This window comes from Centruroides sculpturatus, unplaced genomic scaffold, assembly GCF_000671375.1.
Source record: "Centruroides sculpturatus isolate CEXI.00-Female unplaced genomic scaffold, Cexi_2.0 scaffold1474, whole genome shotgun sequence".
NCBI classification, from domain to species: Eukaryota; Metazoa; Arthropoda; class Arachnida; order Scorpiones; family Buthidae; genus Centruroides; species Centruroides sculpturatus.
The window spans coordinates 68,301-89,009 of record NW_019385938.1 but is presented as its reverse complement, the minus strand read 5'-3'; the positions used below and the strand labels follow the sequence as shown (position 1 = coordinate 89,009).

The 20,709-nt window shown below is 28.4% G+C and overlaps 1 protein-coding gene across 1 annotated transcript; it reads right to left on the bottom strand.

Annotated features, from left to right (window-relative positions):
* Positions 1–266: 266 nt before the first annotated feature.
* On the bottom strand, positions 267–20,332 carry LOC111612700 (alpha-mannosidase 2C1-like). The gene is made up of 5 exons (XM_023353940.1): positions 20,306–20,332; positions 17,636–17,746; positions 15,963–16,152; positions 6,528–6,688; positions 267–650 (listed from the first exon to the last, which is right to left on the bottom strand). The coding sequence occupies exons 1-5, from the start codon at positions 20,330–20,332 to the stop codon at positions 384–386; spliced, it is 756 nt and encodes a 251-aa protein (XP_023209708.1). The 3' UTR covers positions 267–383.
* Positions 20,333–20,709: the final 377 nt, after the last annotated feature.

The following is a 20,709-nucleotide window of genomic DNA, read 5'->3' as shown; positions in this document are numbered from 1 at the left end:
TATATATATTTATAATATGTACATTATGGTAGCTAATTTTCAATATACAAAAAATTTACAAATGATTGACTGGAAAAAAATTGAAAATAATATTTCACTTGAAAACAATTGTAATAATTTAAAAACAAATTCATATGCTATATAAATTATTTTTTTTTTTACAATATTTGATAATTCAAAAATTTTATCACTATAAATCTTCATTATTACATTAATTGTTTAATTCAAATTATACAATTAATGCAATTATTTTTAAAAATTCTCAATTTTAATCACATATAAATTAATTTTCATTATGCCTCTGGTATATATTAACAACATCTACAATGGCAGGATTGTTATGTAATCAATAAAAATAATAGTATTACAATTTAGAAAAGAAATTACATTTCTAAATATAGGAGTAGGGATATCACTTGGAATGGTGTAAAATTTAATTCAACACTACCACCTTTCCACATTACTTCTCCTCCTGGTTCATTCACTATATCTTCTAAAGCATTACATAACGTTACTTTTATTATCGGCAAACAACTTCTCAATGTTACTTTCACTCGACTCCCATAAGCTTCATACAATCTTACAAGTAAACATCCTTCTCTATCTTCTGCCTTCTTGACAGCATCAATAATAACTGCAGAGTCGCTTACCTAGATATAATGATATTTTACTTCATTTATTTTCAATTAATCAATTATTGTATTAAGTGGCTCAATACAATAATAAATTTTATATCTAATTTCATATTTAGTTTTAGCTTTATAGCATAATCTATTAAGATCATATAAATATACAAATCTAAATATATAAAACTAGCTGTTACCTGCAACTTTGCCTGTGGAGGTTTTGCGAGCAAACCCCATTTATATTCAGTATTTCAACAACCATAGTAATTGTTATATAACACCTACCGCTGAGAATAATGAGAATTGCTGAGAATCAAACAAACTATTTTCAATTTTCTGGAACGTTTACAATCTAAATATATAAAATTGCTTGTCCTGACTGACTGACTGAATGACTCACTGATTCATCATCGCCAAGAGCAAACCGCTTAACCTAAAGAGGTGAAATTTGGTAGACAGTTAGGGTACGTCATGGAAACACACACTAAGAAGGGATTTTTCGAAATTCCCCCGTGGGGGGAGAGGGAGAGCATTAAGGCGCAACCGGAAGAATGGCTTTTACTGTACTATTTTAGATGCAATTTTTTGTTTTTATCTGTGTTGTGGCAGGGTATGCATTGGCAATGCACAATAAGAAGGGATTTTTCAAAATTCCCCCGCTGGGAGAGAGGGAGAGCATTAAGGCTTAACCGGAAGAACGGTTTCTACTATACTATTTTAGATGCAATTTTTTGTTTTTATCTGCGTTGTGGTAGGGTACGCCATGGCAATGCACACTAAGAAAGGATTTTTCGAAATTCTCCCTCGAGGGAGAGGGAGAGGATTTAATCTTCATCGAGTACTTAGGTGTATTAAATTAATAACATAATAACATTTCAGATCAGACACTGTTATAAATATTTTTATCTATTTCGATTTTAAAAATGTTCGAACTGTTTTAAATTTGAATTTGTTATTGCATATTGGTTTGATTATAGAATAATTGTAAACGTTCCAGAAAATTGATCAAATTGAAAATAGTTCGTTTGATTCTCGGCAATTCTCATCATTCTCAGTGGTAGGTGTTATATAACAATTACTATGGTTGTTGAAATACTGAATATAAATGGGGTTTGCTTGCAAAATTTTCGCAGGCGAAGTCGCGGGTAACAGCTAGTCATTCTATAATCGAACAAACATGTAATAACAAATTTGAATTTAAAACAGTTTGAACATTTGGTTAAAAAATTGAAATATATAAAAATATTTATAACAATGTCTGAAATGTTATCAATTTAATGCACCTAAGTACTCAATGAAGACTAAATGTAGTTGAAAACAAAAATCACATCTAAAATAGTACATTAGAAGCCGTTCTTCAGGTTAAGCCTTAATCCTCTCCCTCTCCCCCGAATGGAAATTTTGAAAAATCCCTTCTTAGTTTTCATGACATATCCTAATTGTGTACCAAATTTCACCTCTTTAGGTTCAGCAGTTTGCTCTGGGCAATGATGAATCAGTCAGCCAGGAAAAGTAATCTAAATATATAAAATTACTTGTCCTGACTGACTGAGTCACTGATTCATCATTGCCCAGAGCAAACTGCTGAACCTAAAGAGTGAAATTTGGTACACAGTTAGGGGACATCATGAAAATGAACACTAAGAAGGGATTTTTCAAAATTCCCCCACAGGGGAGAGGGAGAGCATTAATGCTTAACCTGAAGAACAGCTTTTGAAATTGATTACCATACTTTCCCTTAAATTGATAACATTTCAGACATTGTTATAAATATTTTTATATATTTTGATTTTTTAACCAAATGTTCAAACCGTTTTAAATTCGAATTTGTTATTGCATATTGGTTCGATTATAGAACGATTGTAAATGTTTCAGAAAATTGATCAAATTGAAAATAGTTCATTTGATTCTCAGCAATTCTGATCATTCTCAGTGATAGGTGTTATATAACAATTACTATGGTGTTGAAATACTGAATATAAATGGGGTTTTCTTGCAAAATCCCTGCAAGCGAAGTCACGGGTAACAGCTAGTAAAAATATAAATATATTTTTTTATAAAAAGTAGCATCTATGAAAATTGCAATCACACAAATTTCTACTGCAATAATATTTCTGATGGTTATATCATCCATTGGTATAAAAACACAGGCAAGGGTGGTGCACTTTCATAAGCAAAATGAAAAACTTTTTATAGTTAACACTAAAAAGTTTAATTGTTGCTCTGAATGTTGAGTTTTATCCTCTTGTAAATAGCAGAAGTTTCAATATCACCAATCAACAACTTGAATTTGTTATGAAGGAAATACAAATGTAAAAACATTTTTAAAAAAGTTAGATTAAAAGGTAATGTGTGAGTATGTCATATCAGGATAGGATACTAAAGCATCTCAACCTCATAGAACTAGCAGTATATTCTCTCAGGCTTTCACTCTTTCTTGTAATATGCAGAAATAACATATCATTACTCCTACACATTCCAAGAAAAACATTCCAAAATAGATCCTATTTCCATCTCTTCCATTATTGAACTCAATTATCAAAACACAGCAATCAAGAATACAGCAAATTAATTTTAATTGCAAATCATAAAAAGAAGTCATTTATGTACTTCTTAAAATAATATAGTAAGAATGAGAAGAAGGAAAATTACAGGAAATATTAGTAACTATAACTGATTGGTACATATGTATTCTAAATTAGAAAGAAATAAAAGACCTAAGTTAATGCTGCATACTAAAATTTTAAATTTTTTGCCTTTGACTTTTGCAGAATTAATTCTTCTTATGAAAGATTAAAACATCACTATTAAACAACAACAACAACTTTTGTTTTGAATATTTTAGTCAAAAGAATTCAAGAAACATTTTCAAGTTAAATATTTGAGTCATTTAAATATTCTAAAGATTAAATCTTAGAAGACTAAACACTATTTCCTGTAATAATTGCCCACTGGGTGAGTTCCCCTGCCTTTTTAGTGGACAATTATTGGAATAAAATATATTGAAATAGTAAGAAGGAACAAAAAAAATCACAATTCCGAGAGAGATGTAAAACTAATGTCCCAACTGAAATAACCAATGATCACTTGAAAGATTGGACTAGAATTTGGCTCATTTAATTAGCCAAATTCTAGCTGCATCTTTCAGGCGATTGTTGGTTATTTCATTATATACTCATTGGGCTATAAGATGTTTATTATTTATAATGTCACACTAATATAAAACTAGTTAAATTGGAATATTGTAATAAGTACCATATATTTCTGCAGATAAGACGAGATAAAAAATTTTTGCCAAAGTTTTATAGTTTTAGCATATATCTGTCCTATAAGACGACCCTCAAACTATCAACAGCCTATGAATTTAGTTTACACCAGTAATCATCATCTGGATAATAATAGTGTATAGCGTATACAGAATTATGTCCTATTTGTAATTTCTTGAATGAACAAATTTTATTTTCTTGCATCTGGCAGCAGTGCCTTGTTATTGTTGCAAACATTCACACCTTGACTATTCAAAAACCGTCATATGGGCTATTCTATTTTGTGGACATACCCTACTCTCTACTAGTAAATAATTACGGGTTTTCTGTTTTTTTTTTTTATAATGATTTTAATTTATATAAATTTCAATCTAATTTTTTTGTATCTGTCCTATAATATGACCCTGAATTATGGGGGCTTTTTTTTTATGATTCAATTATTGTCTTATCTGCAGAAATATACAATACATAAAAATTAATTTGAATGAAGTACAGTAGAACCTCGATTATCCAGACTAATTGGGGATGAAGGTAGTCCGGATAGGGAAAAATCCGGATAATCGAAACAAATACTTTAATTTGTCTTTTAATGATAATACAACACATTTTCTTTTCAATGACATATCGGTAATATTAAAAATAAATACTGTATTTAAATCGTGATCAAATTTTCAAGAAACAAACGTTTTATTGAATTTGGACTACTACTGACCAGCGCTAACAGATTAGCTGTTGTTTAAAAGGCCCTCTGGGGCTCAAGAAGACAGATTTTATAAAATAAAAAGCAGTCAAAACTGCATTTTTATGAATAAAAATTAGACAAACTATTTATCATTTTATGACGAGTAAAATTTTTTTGTCGCATTTGCGGCTTTTAAGTAATGCATAAACCTTTGAGGTGCGAGGTCCTTCGGACCGCGAGGCATAGGTGGTGGCCCACGTCACCCATGCCTTACGCCGCACTTGGTTATAGAAATGATGCAATTTGAGTATAAATTATTTATAAATATGTAAGTCAAGTTATATTTTTATTACAACGCAAAATATATTTAAGAGTATACAACCACTGTGCCAGGTGAGACGTTGTTGAAACAAGAAATGTTATGCATTCCATCACATACATAAACAGTGTTGTAATTTGCCAAGTGCAAATCAGCAAATTCGTAAAATTTTTGTTTATTTTGAACAATCCAGATAATCGAAAATCCGGATAATAGAGGTCCAGATAATCGAGGTTCTACTGTACTTGAATTACCTTAACTTTGTAAATTTTAATAATTCCTGATACCAGTAATTTTGAACATAAATAATGATGCTAGTCAGTATTTGTTTTCCTGATTTTGATACTGAAAAATATCATATCGATAGTTGATTACTTGATCAATTGCACCACTAATATACTGGTATTTAGCTCAACCAGTGCATTTTACCTCATAATACAAGTTAGGTAGGTGACTATTACAAGAAAAATAATTACATGAGTTATTATTACAGGAAATATGGTATAATGTATTTGGGGAAAAAAGGGGCACATTTATTATAAAGTACAATTTATTCAAAATTTAACATAAAATGATAAGATTAATCATGTGAATAGCATAATATAGTGACAACAAATTTAAGATAAAATGATACTAAGGACTACTCATGGATCCAGAAAAATCCAAAAGGAAGTAAATCAAAAATTAAAAATATCTGGATAATTATAAGTAACTTTTATTAACATGTGTACTGTGGATGGTTCAAAAAACTATATTTTCCATCATAAAGGTTTTAAAAACAAAGTTTTGAAGTTTGAACAAAAATTTTAATTATTTTCTGTTAATGAGGTAGACAAACTCCTGCAGTTACCGCATAGATCCAAGATAAGGACCTATTGTTTATCAATGAAAATCCGAGAATGACTCCCAATATGAGGTGTGATCAATATCTGTTTGGATCTTGTTGTTCATAATTATATCAGTGTGAAGAGAGTATCTCTGGTGCCTCTGAAGAGAGTGACAATTGCTGCAATTACCTCTATTCTTGACTAGATTCATTTCTGGTGAAGATTTTTGCTTTCTCATCACATATACCATGTCAAACAATATCCTTTCACAGTTTTGTCTGATACCCATCTTTTGGCCAATGAGCTGAAACTGAGGCCAACATCAGTATTGAGGGCATTCTAACTATACCTTTGTTCAACTCAAATCTAGCTTTCTACTCATCATAACTTTTTATAGTTTATCCAGAATCTTATAAATCCTCCTCCACTTGAAATGAACAATAAAAAAAATTACTCTTTGCAGACTGTTCATCTCCAGTCTTTGTGATAATTCTGAAGAAAATAACTTCATATTTAATATCAGTTGAAAGTAGAAAACTTCCATGTTCTAATTTATAAATTAATTCTACTCTCATCACGAATCCAAAAGTATATTCAAATTTGTGCACTTTTTTTTGTATATCTTATATGTATTTATTTTTAATAAACACATTTACAAAAATACAGATATTTCATTAAATAAATTGCATATTTTTCATTATATCAAAGTAGAAGGTAAAATGAAGATTATTAATATCAAATTTTTTTAATACTGTTTTGTTAAAATTTTGAAATAAATATTAATTTCAGTTTATGCTAATTACAAACCTGAAACCAACTGAGGGATTCGTGTATTTCTAAAGGTAAAACCCTATGCATTGTAAAGCCAGGAGGAGGATGATGACTTCCTGGATTGTTTGTAAGATATAACTGAAGTGGACAGGTAAGTTGATATGATTGTTGAATAACACCTGCTTGTTGAAATGACCCTAAAAAATAAAAAATGGAAGAAAGGTACAATTTCAAACTGATGCTATTATTATGTTAAAAAACTGTTAAATATAATAACATATAAATACAGAATATAAAATTCATATTAAATAGTTATGTAGAGTTTGAATTTTTGAGTGTTTATAAAATATACATACATATGAAGATCATTTAAATATAAATATAAATCTAACTAAAAATTTTATTAATTGTATAAATCAAAATTTCACTCCATTCTATTTTGATATTATACTAATTTTTCAATATAATCCCCTTAAACTGCAATGTACTTCTTTCAGTATTTTGGAATATCTTTAATTCTAGTTTAAAAAAAATCAACTGAATATACATAATTGAATAAGCAAACATGTCTAAGTTATTACAAAATGACTTTCATTCTTAAAAATTATTTCAATAGTCAAAATGAGTGAAAATCTGACAATGTCAGGTTTGGATTATAAGATAGATGGGATAATATATCTTTTCTCAAATGTTGACTGAAAATGACATGAAAACAAATCAGAGAAATACTTGATGTGAACTTAATTATTATTATTATTATTGCAGTAATACCCCAAGTTATGTAATATTGTAAATTTGCAGCTACATAAAATGTAAATCTCAAAAATTGGAAAAAATCTGAGTAGAGTAACATGTAATTTTACAAAGAATTATTCTATTTCAAACATTCATTCATTCATCTCTCTCTCTCTTCCTTTCTTTATTTTGCACTGTACTGATTTATTACTTTATTGCTCTGCTAATCCTTTACTTTTCGGTCTAATTGTAAGCACATACACAAGAGTACTGGGCAATCTTTCTTGTAAACAAGATTCTTCTACAGTACTACTCAGTTCTCATTGAAGGCCAAGCAGCAAAACCAAGCACATCTTCATTGCTTGTTTTTCTATATGTATCATTTCACGTAATTAGTGTAGTTTGCCTCAAGTGATTTGTTTAATACATAACCTGTTTACCAAAACTACATTTTCATAGTGTTCGTTGTTTATTTACAGTACTGTACCATTAAAAGGCATCAAAATGACAAACCAAATTTGATGGTAATAAAGGTCTGCAATAACTTAAAAAGAAAAATTTTTAAAAATTCTTTGTTTTGTTTATATATTTACTTTGTATTTCTATTGTTCTTTTATACAAAAAAATAATAAATAATATATGTACAGTACACATATAATAATAATAAATACAGTATTGAGTTATTAATAATGTAGTTACACTTAAGCAATTTACATATTAAACTTATGTAAAATTTGAGTTACGTAAAGGTCTACAGTCCACATTACTTACGTAACTTGGGGTATTACTATATTATTAAACATATCTACTTAAACTTGTACTTTAAAAGATGATAAATTTTCAATTAAATCTTCTCTATCTATGTAAACTCATCATTTAAGAGATGGATTTAAAAACAAATTGTTGATTTTATCATATTTTAACTTGTTGCTTTTTTTTTTATTATTATGATAAGATAAATTTTGACAATTAAAATCATTTATAAAATATTTTTTTAAAATAACCTTAGCTTAACTGTGCAATATTTCTCCTTGATTTTATGCAATAAAATCTAGTTTAGTTTAATACATCAATATGAGTTTAGTTTAGTTTTTACACATGTAGGATGACAGCTGTTCTTTTTTATAAGATCATATTATTTTAAATCATTCAAAACTAGACTGGAAAAATCATGATCATACTCTGCACGTTTTTGTTATTTTAATGTTTTCATAATTAATACAGATGCCTATTTCTTTATTGACAATTGCAGATCATTTTTAAAACCAATATTAGTTGTTTACATGAAAAATTATTATAAAAATGTAAGGTAAGGCAAGTATAGCAAAAATGTTCTTGGTAGTAAAAAATTCACACCTTATTAACTCCACTAACAAGTTTAATAGAATATTAACATTTTAAATCAAATTAAATGGCCTTCTAAAGTTAACAAACTATTGATTGCAAAGCACAAAAAGTAAAAGAACAAAAAATATAAACATTAAATACAATAAATAACACCAACTTAAAGCCCGAATAGTATATATCAGGGCTGTCCAACTGGCGGCCCGCGGGCCGTATACGGCCCGCCAAATAATTTTTACGGCCCCAGAGTACATTTTACTATGAATAAATTTATGTTACTAAATTATTATTATTGTGACCGTAGGGTCGGTGTCTCTTGACACCACGTCAGGAGACCTAAATCTGACACCACCGAGTCTCTGGGGGACTCGGAAATTGCGACGTTATGTCCTGCGAGCGGTAGCGGGTGAGCGATTGGATTCGGAGTAGAGGTGAGGAGAGAGACGAAGAAGTAACTTACTCATCTCTCTCCTCACCTCTACNCTTTTATCAAAATTTTCTCTCAATATACAATATATTAATACTTGTATTTTATATTTTTAAAATGTCTTCTAGTGGTAATAGACATCTTTTTCCAACAAATGTATTCTACACATATATTCAATATTATACATATTCTATTACAGCAATTGCCAACCAGTGGTCTGTGGACAACTGATTTTCTCACTCATTGGGGTTTTTATTTAAATCTAAAATAAAACACAAAATGATTGTTATCAATAAATAATAATGTCAACAGATCAATAAGTAATCAACAATAGTGTTGTGAGTAATCACAACACTATTGTTGATGTCATCCTTCATGGAATATTAGCCGAGAATCCATAAATTTATTTCAAACAAGCAGAAACATACTTTACGTTAATTTTTTATAATTAAACAAGTGAATTTCATATTAATAAAGTAAGATGGAACTTTTATGATCATTATTCTATAGATGTTTGTATCATTTTAAAAAATTCATGACAGTGGTCCACAGAATTCAAAGTTGTGAGTTTAGTGGTCCATGAGGTCAAAAATGTTGGCAACTGCTATTCTATTATATAGATATCAAATATTTAGTTTTATAACTTCAATTCAGAACAGATAACTATTTAGAATAACTGTAAAATTGAATATGAAAATATATATTACCAAACAATTAAATAATCAGAATCATATTAAGAAATTTGTTTTTATAAATTTTGTAAAAAGTTAAGAATAAAACAATGCATTAATAAAATCAACTTAGTTTATAACTAAAGACTTAATTCTACATAAACTCTGTCTGGAAGTATATTTTAAAATAGTTCTACAGGTATAAATACACAGTAAATCTTTGGGAAAAATTATTAATAATAATAATATTTTCGAATTTATCAATGCAATTTCATGGAATGGATTCTCTTGTGAAATTTTTTCAAATAGAAATAACAAACATTAATTTCTTCATTAATAGACAGATCTCTTATAGATTAAACTCCAATGAATCTGACAACTTGATGAAGAGTAGAAAACAATATCCTAGACCAAATTCTGTACAGAATTTCTGAAAATCTGAATCAGTCTGAAATTTAATTCTTTATGATCGTGAGAGGACTTCTTATGTTCCATTTGTTTGACTAGCAATTTTCTGGGAATGTTTCATTTTGTTTCTGTATACATACGATTATAAAATATTTTGTGTATTTAAACAACAGTTTTGAAAACATTTTAAAACATGTAAAACATATTTAAATATAAACTAGAAAATTCACTGTTATCAAATATACATTTTAAAATAATGTAAATGTTTTTCTAAATAATTCTACTTATATGCTTAAATTTCACATATGGAATTTTCAGTTTGCATTTACAACCATAGCATGATTTTAAAATTGTTTAGTCAAATGGATAGATGTGTTTATGTATTTATATATATTTATAATATGTACATTATGGTAGCTAATTTTCAATATACAAAAAATTTACAAATGATTGACTGGAAAAAAATTGAAAATAATATTTCACTTGAAAACAATTGTAATAATTTAAAAACAAATTCATATGCTATATAAATTATTTTTTTTTTTACAATATTTGATAATTCAAAAATTTTATCACTATAAATCTTCATTATTACATTAATTGTTTAATTCAAATTATACAATTAATGCAATTATTTTTAAAAATTCTCAATTTTAATCACATATAAATTAATTTTCATTATGCCTCTGGTATATATTAACAACATCTACAATGGCAGGATTGTTATGTAATCAATAAAAATAATAGTATTACAATTTAGAAAAGAAATTACATTTCTAAATATAGGAGTAGGGATATCACTTGGAATGGTGTAAAATTTAATTCAACACTACCACCTTTCCACATTACTTCTCCTCCTGGTTCATTCACTATATCTTCTAAAGCATTACATAACGTTACTTTTATTATCGGCAAACAACTTCTCAATGTTACTTTCACTCGACTCCCATAAGCTTCATACAATCTTACAAGTAAACATCCTTCTCTATCTTCTGCCTTCTTGACAGCATCAATAATAACTGCAGAGTCGCTTACCTAGATATAATGATATTTTACTTCATTTATTTTCAATTAATCAATTATTGTATTAAGTGGCTCAATACAATAATAAATTTTATATCTAATTTCATATTTAGTTTTAGCTTTATAGCATAATCTATTAAGATCATATAAATATACAAATCTAAATATATAAAACTAGCTGTTACCTGCAACTTTGCCTGTGGAGGTTTTGCGAGCAAACCCCATTTATATTCAGTATTTCAACAACCATAGTAATTGTTATATAACACCTACCGCTGAGAATAATGAGAATTGCTGAGAATCAAACAAACTATTTTCAATTTTCTGGAACGTTTACAATCTAAATATATAAAATTGCTTGTCCTGACTGACTGACTGAATGACTCACTGATTCATCATCGCCAAGAGCAAACCGCTTAACCTAAAGAGGTGAAATTTGGTAGACAGTTAGGGTACGTCATGGAAACACACACTAAGAAGGGATTTTTCGAAATTCCCCCGTGGGGGGAGAGGGAGAGCATTAAGGCGCAACCGGAAGAATGGCTTTTNGTTATATCTAAATCTAATATACTTCTGGAAGCGAAGACTCGCTCGGGGTCCGGGTGGCGTAACTGGCAAGCGCACCGCACGGCAAGCGGAGGTTGTGGGTTCAAGCCCCGTCCCGGGCCAGTTCTTTTATTCCGGAAGGTTCTAAAATTAATTTAATAATTTATTTATTTAATTTTAATTATTAATTTACTTAAGAGATGGCGCATAACGCCTACCTCTAATGACAAATTACTTTATTCTAATCATTTAATTAGCCATATAGTAGTCCGATATTTAGGTGATCGTTTGGCAATTTATTATTAAATACAATATACAAAATTTATATACAATGGAATATGAGATAAAAATTTAAACATAAAAGAATATACAAAGTTTAAAATATTAATTAAAAATTTGCTTCTTGTCCTTCTGTTCAAATTTTATGTTTTCAAGAGACAAAATATAATAATACAAATTTCTCAGGAACAAAACAATGCAACAATACTGAATGCAAAACAAGAGATTCAACAAAAATAAAAAAGAAATATGTATAAAAGAAAATGGTTTGAATACCTACAAATTATGAAAATAAAATCAGAAAAAAGTTTGAAAATGCATGATTCATGGTATCCCTTTGTCACTAAAAGGAGGAGCAATTAATTAGAATTTCAGTGATATGTAAATGAGTATTAAATGAATAGAAAGAAAGTGAGAAAAACTACAGAAATCACCAAAGAACTAAATATCACAGTAGCTCAGGTGACATGAATAGTTTATTAAATGAGAAGTATAAATATGTTTATAACATACTGCAATGTATATATTTAAGGAAAAGTTCTGGGGTTTTTAATAAATAAAAACTAAGTTTTTTAAATGGAAATTACATTTAAAATAGAGTAGATTTTTATATTTAATTTTATTAAGAAATGAAAAAAAAAAGTAAATTTTATAATATTTTATCAAATATATTTATAGATATAAGATATCATTAAAAAAGATCTCAGGGGAAAAAACCCAATAAAAATAAGAAAAAAAATATATATATTTAATGTTTAATCTTCACTGAATGTGAGTATATTTTTATACAATGTAGCAAAATCAAAAATTTTGTGTATATAGTTGTAATGATTTAAAAAAAAAAGTAATGTTGTTGTAAAAGAACTTGTAACCTGAAAAGTATCTACTTTAATACTGTCTGAAATGCATATTTAATAAAGTAGGACAGCTAAAAAATTCTCTTGATATCAATTGAAAATATTCCCCAAAGGTGTGATAAGAACTCAGATTAAAAGCAAATATAGAAGACCGATAACATTAAATGATAAATACTGTAATTGTAATATGAGCAGTACATTTATCAGTTTTCAATTTTCATTTTAATAATTTTGAATGTGCAATAAAAAAGTTAATTTCTGATTAGATTTTCTTCCAGTTTATTACAATTCTTTTATTAAGAGACAAACTTAATAAATTTATAATTACTACAGAATTTATTAATGAACAGTAAATAAAAAAATTTACTTTATGCTCTTTTTTGAAGCCAAATAGTTTTATAATTAACAGGATAAATTACTTTTTACAATAAAATATCTTATTTTGAACTTTTAATAGTTTGGAAATTCTAAAAACATATTTTTCTCTAATTAAAAATTTGTTTGCAAAATTGATCTTTTAAAAATTGAAAACTAATTCATTGGAAAAAATATTCAATTAAGTTAAAAAGATTACTAAACATTTCTATGACTAAATCACTTTTTAAAATCACTTTGCTCATATATGATTTTATCATGTGCACACAAAAGCTGAGTGATCATTTATCCATACTATCATTAGATACTGTGGAACTTTGAAATTATTTTCTATTTATTTTTTTTTAGCTCATTTAAACATTTATTGTTATTAATTGATAAATAGAGCAGAAATGAAGCAATATGGTAAACAATTGTCATTGCATAGGGTATTTGTGCTTTCCACATATGAAGTTTCCCTCTCAGCATTTTGTTTTTCATTTTATTTATTTTTTAATTACATTTACAACAAAGTGCAACACAACAAAAACGTTTTAATGTTTGAGAATGTACTGTACCTTCTAAACTACATACCAGTATCATGCTTTCAATGTCTGCTCTTCTGAAGATACAGATATATATATATATATATATATATAATGGTGCATATATATATATATATGTATATGTTACAGTCAAAACCCGTTTTTAGTTAGAACGCGTTTTAACTAGTTGAAACTAGTTTATACTGAATGTCTTTGTTAAAACCCGTTTTGTCTAGTTAAAACTAGTTTTAACTCAAATTCATTTTTGACTAGCAGTAAATTCTAGTTTTAACTAGACAAAACGGGTTTTAACAAAGACATCCAGTATAAACTAGTTTTAACTAGTTAAAACGCATCCTAACTAAAAACTGGTTTGACTGCAACGCATAGAGTGATTCGGGGTAAGATGGTATGCGGGGGAAGATGCCTAATTTTTGATATTTTCAAACGGTGACGTCACATATTGTCATGTATTTGTATGATGAATCGTTGGGTCAATATTGAGTGCGGAAAGCTGTACAGTAGTTGGCTACGGTTACTTCATTTTCAACATCCGAGAAGAATAAAAGCTAGATAAGAACGAAGTTTTTGTTGTGAAATGTTTCTAGAATAATTTTAAACTGAAAGTTAAAATGGAATTTATTAAAAATTTCAAAAAACAATTATATGTGATGTAGTTGAGGTTCTAAAGTTTCCATTGTCAGCTACCGCCGATCCCGATCGACATGCTGGAGCATGTGACTCTAATATGCATCTTACCCCAACAAATGGAAAATATGCCACATTTTTCTTGGGGTAACGTGCCTATTTTTTGTTAATTGATTTCCAATATGCGTATTTTTAATAAACTTTTATTTTCTTGTTTTATTGCAGGATATGCATAGAAATTATATAAGGACTTCTCAAAAATGTTTTTAGACTGAAAAAAGCTTTTAACTATCTATAGAACACGTTAGAACGGGCGGAAACTTAACAATACTTATACTGTGCTGTTATACTTACTATGAAGTACTTTGTACTACATATGCAATAAATTAAATTTGGTTAAGAAATTCAAAAATTAATTTTATGCAGTTATATTTGTTATCTTACCCTAATGGCGTTTGGCATCTCACCCGGATACTTGGGGTGAGATGCCTAAATGCCAGACAGTGAAAAAGTCGTCATTGCAAACACAGTATACAATTTTTTAAAATAAACTTCAAAGTTTTAAATAAACATCTCCAAACCCGATATCCAATATAGTAAGACACCATTACGTAATTTATTTAGAATTTAGCATAAAAATAGCCCGATTAATTTACGGCATTCAGTTGGTTCAAAGTTTTATTTGAAAAACATACTCCAGAATATGATATTTTCATTAGAGGGCTTCTAAACCGGAATTAGCGCTGTAATTTCTTTCATAAGCAAAATGTTAAGCATCTTCTGCCGAATCACTATACATAACTTTATTTATTTGCCCCAAACATATTTATGTAGCTAAAATTAGTTTTAACTAATGTTAAAAGTTAAAACTAGTTTTATCTAAAATCAAAAAATGTACAGCAGTAAATTAACTAGACAAAACCCGTTTTGTCTAGTTAAAACTAGAATTTACTGCTAGTCAAAAATGAATTTGAGTTAAAACTAGTTTTAGCTAGACAAAACGGGTTGTAACAAAGACATTTAGTATAAACTAGTTTCAACTAGTTAAAACGCGTTCTAACTAAAAACGGGTTTTGACTAACACACACATATATATATATATAACGGTGCATTTTATATGGAGATTTTATTACTATTTTAGCATTTTTCTGCAAAGTGTATGCCATTGCAGATTATATGATGCCACAAGTTATGTAAACAAAAATATGTTAATATAACTAATTTAAATAAATAATTTACAAACATATCAGTTACTATTATGGAATAAAAATGTACTCAATTCAGTCAAAAAAATATAATTAATAAAGAGAGAAGATGGATGCACAGCTATGTGCCTATTCTACTGTTCTGCTGGAGTTTTAATTCACATTGAGTACTTTAGAATTTTTCAGCTGTTCTAGATATATCAGATCTCATTCTTCATCTACCTAGCTATCTAACTGCAGGCTTAATCAAATCCATAACAAAAGCAATTAAAATCTCTTCGTGTTCACAAAGTAAAACTCAGGAATAATAATATGATAATTATTTAATGCTTTAAAAAATGTATCTAAAGATAGATAAATTTTTATGTAATAAATTACTTCTGATAAAAATTCTTTAATTATGATTTCTACATTAAACTTTAAACAAACCTGTATGAGGCATGAGAGCATATGAAAATCTATGTTCTCCAATATCTGCTGTTGGATCTGGACTCTTTGAGGCTCGCAGCAAAGAAAGCCGAATTACATTGGAATGAACTGCATGGCCATATTTATTTGTATTTAAAAGTGCCACACCCCAATCATGTTCTGATACATCAATCCATTTGTGAGCATAAACCTATTTTATAACAGATTTGAAATTTTTATTAATAAATATTGTGTAAATGTAAAATGTAATGTAAAAATGTAAAATAAAATTATTTTATTGCAATTAATACAAAGAAATATTTCACAATTAATAAAAATTAAATTGTTCAATACATTACAAACATTTAGAACAGCATTTTTCAAACTATATCCTCAGACTATTTCTAGAGGGTGTGTGTGATTATATTTAGAAGGTATTTGGTGATATATATTGATAGAATAAAAATAAGCTTGATTGTCACACACAGACAAGCCATGTATGTAAAGTCTATAAACTTTATTTTTATTTATTTATTTTTTTTTGAAAATTATGAATATCTCAGCAGTTTGGAAACTGCTACCAATATAGAAAAATGATTTTAGAGGAGTTAAGTCAATCATAATATAAACCTCAATCCAAAATGCATTTGCCATGTTTTTCTGTAAGAAAATAAAATATTCTAATCAGTTTTAGCTCATGCTGAGTATGTAAAAGACTCTCTTAGTACCCACAGGGTGAGAGTAAAAAAAAAACTTAAAATATGTAAAAATTGTTAAATGTTTTGCTGTTTAAAAGTTGTTTTTTATTATGCCATATGCTAATAATCTGAGAAGCATTATATGAATTGCCTAGTTTAATTAGACAGATGCTGAAATATAATAATGTTTCAACATCTGCAGAAACCAAGTTAGCATTTCAAAAAGTGACTTTAAAAACTAGACAAATTCTGAAACAAATATCTATTACAATATGTACTAGTGCTTTAAGAAATGACAAATTTCAGCATTGGCTATATTATATATATTTCCAGAAAAACACTTTTTACTTTATAGCAATATCTTCTAAGTTGATTACCGGTATTAATAAAAACATTTAATGAATCTTTATTTCCGGTAACGTTTCAATTCAAGAACAAATTTTTTTTTTTTTTACTTTATGTTCACTTAGTATATTAGTAATATAATCAAAATAAAGATACAAGACTTGATTGAAAAGACTTTGCCACTATTTCTCTATTCAACAACTATACATGTAGAAACATACAATACCTCAGACTGTCCTCTACTTTTCCATATAATTGTCACCTTATTTAGATATTTGTTCCATCACTTTGCCAAGTTTTGTATCTTACTGTTATTGAAATCTTCAGGCTGCACATGCATCCATGTTTATACTGTTGCTCAAACTTCATCATTAGTAAAATATTTTCCATGAAACAAGTTTTTAAAGATCTAAAGCAGTTTTTTTCAACCTTTCTTATCTCATGGCACACTTGAACCTATAATTAAATTTCTGTGGCCCAAATTTACATGAAAAAACCATGTGATATAAAGTTGTGTTTTAAACATTCTATCACCATATTATCTGCCACTTAATCTAATTCAATTTAGCAACAAAAAATTATTGGATATCTATTATCATCTAAAATAATTTATTTGAATTAAATTTAAATTAATTAAATATAGAAATATACCTCATATTTTGCCCAATCCCAAGAAGTATTAAAATGAGTAGGTCGTTGTATATGACCATATTGAATTTCAAATGTCGCCTGGCGTGATAATACATTTACAGGAAACTCCACCTAATACAAATAAGAAAACTTTTTACTGAAAATTTCATAAATTTTTATAAACACTGATTCAATTCTACTAACAACAAAAATTGCTTTATTCTTTTTGCTTCAACCAATTATTTTATTGAGCAATAAAATTAATAAAAAATCACAAATTCAAATGCTTTCAAATATTTCTGTTCATCTTCAGGCTACAAAATAATTAAACAGAAATTAGAATATTCTCAAATTCAGATAAACTTATTTGTATCATTTTAAATCACAATAAACCATATGCAGGTATCTATAATTAATTCTTTAAGTAGAACAAGGATAATGTAAAATTTAAATTAACTAAAAAATAATGAAATACTAAATATAAAAGTGAGTCTGCTCTCTCCATTGTAATAAACTCATTTTCTTTAATTTTCATTTTTAAAAGAAAACTACATAAACTAGTGAAAATTAACTAGTGAATGAAGTAAAAAAAAATGAGCTAGTGAAGTTCTCTCCTCCTCATTTACTATAGTAATTTCTATTCTGATAAATATGCTTATAACAAACAACATTACAAATATTACTTTCAATAAAAATATTAAATTGTTATGAGATGAAGTTAAGCTTATACAAAATTAAGAACCAGGAAAAATCTGTTCTGGGATAAAGAAAACATGTTTTCTTTCATCATGAAAGTTGATAAATTTCCATTAATTTTCCTTTTCTATGTAATAACTCAAGGAAAACTATTTAAAATATGAATGTTGATTTTAATATATTTTAATTTGCTATAGAGAATAAGAGCTAATTGATTGATTCTCAAACTCTTTTTGTTGAGCCTGCCAGATGGTGAAGCAGTTAGGCATCCGCAGTAAGCTGATGCCTAACTGACTTTTGACTTTGGATTTGACCCCTGGAGGACCTGGGGTCAAATCCAAAGTCAAAATCCTCAGAAATTTTTTCAATAGGTGGTCTGTCTCAATATGCCAAGCTCTGTCCCTCACTAACTGACTGCCTCATTATAGATCTGGCCAAACCTTTGACAGGACTGAATCCTCTTAGTGCTCATAAGATGAAAAGAATTATAAAAAAAAAACTACTATGTTGGATATTGTAAATTATCAGCAACTTTCTTAATAAAACCAACAAAATGAAATTAATAAAAATTATTTTATATCTGTTAATTTAAACAATCACTTCTGCCAAGAACAATCTGTGGTTGCAACCACAGATTCATCTCAATTCCAGATAGTTCTTATTGTACAGTATAATACAGATATTATTAACATTAAAATCTTTTTAAAATTTTTTGAGATTGTTTTTGCAATTATTATTACAGTAGACCTCCCTATAATGCGGGTTCAAATAATGCGGATTTGTATATCGCGGTGAAAAAATTGCGACTGTATTCGTATAAGGACGCTAAAAGAGACTCCTAAAATGCGGGAAAACGTTATCTCAATAGTGGACGAGCAGCCGAACTACTTTCAGCCATTCAGCGCCACGCTGCGGAGATTTTAGGCAGGCAAGTTGAGTTTACTATTGTCTGTACAGTATTATATTTATATTATGTAAATCTAATACAGTACTGTAATTTTATACATTTCTTGTGAAAGAAACATTTTTTATTCAACGGCCATAAAAATTATATTTTTGTTAATGATGTCTCCAAAGTTTAGCGAATTTTTCGCAGAAAAATAACTTAACAGAAAACGCGCTCACCGTTCGATGCGCTGCTCCGCGACGAAAACAAGCTTAAGCAATGGCGTCGTCGAACGGTGCACACTCGGTAAGTAATCCTACAATTTTTCGTTTATAGCATAGTTTATACGGATTATTCCCAAAAAAATATACGTGTTTTGGAAATGTTGAGTCAAATTAGTCTAGAATCGATTATAAAATTAATCGATTCTAGACTAATTTGACTCAACATTTCCAAATTACGTATAATTTTTTGGGAATAATCCGCATAAACTATGCTATAAACGAAAAATTGTAGGATTACTTACCGAGTGTGCACCGTTTGACGATGCTATTACTTTTATGGAAGAAAACCTTTCAAACAGTCGTAGTCCGTAAACTGCACACGTGACGGGCTGTGATTGGCTCACGTATTTAAGGATTCCTACAATGCAAAATTCTTATAAAGCGGAACGTANGTTTTGTCTAGTTAAAACTAGAATTTACTGCTAGTCAAAAATGAATTTGAGTTAAAACTAGTTTTAGCTAGACAAAACGGGTTGTAACAAAGACATTCAGTATAAACTAGTTTCAACTAGTTAAAACGCGTTCTAACTAAAAACGCGTTTTGACTGTAACACCTGTATAAGGCTATATAGCCGGCCAGTTATGTCGAATATGGGTGAGCCTGACTCTCAAGGGAATTAATTAAAATGATTAAAGAACGAAGAATAAAGTTAATCTACTTTTTATAAATATTTTCATGCCCTACAAGTCATAGAGTAACCATGCAATCAAAAATCACTGTAATTCGAACTCAGAGTAACCATAGACAACGAATGGAGTGGATTGGACTGGACTGATAAAATAAGGCAATGCCACATTTAGGCTAATTGTTAAACGGACCCTTACAGGAGGACTTTCTATTGTAACTAGCATCTATTTAAGTGTTAGAAATGTGAATTAAATTCGAAAACTCCATGTAATCAGCCCATTGGTGAGGCACGAACCCGCAACAAACTGTTCAATATTTTATCCACTTGTTCACTAATGGACAAGCAATAGAATGATATTCTTATTATGATACATTGACGGGCAGATTGCCGCTCTGAGGAATCCGGGATCGAAATACTCTAGGAATTTTTGTGGGTCCTCTTTGAACTCTCAGTACAGAAAAAGTAAAAACAAGTGATGTATCATTATGGGGTAATCTAGCCGGCAATACACAAAAAACAAAATATTAGGATGAATAAAATTTTATATACCCCACAAGTCATAATAAATAAAAAATTGCATAAAATTATTTTCAATAAATA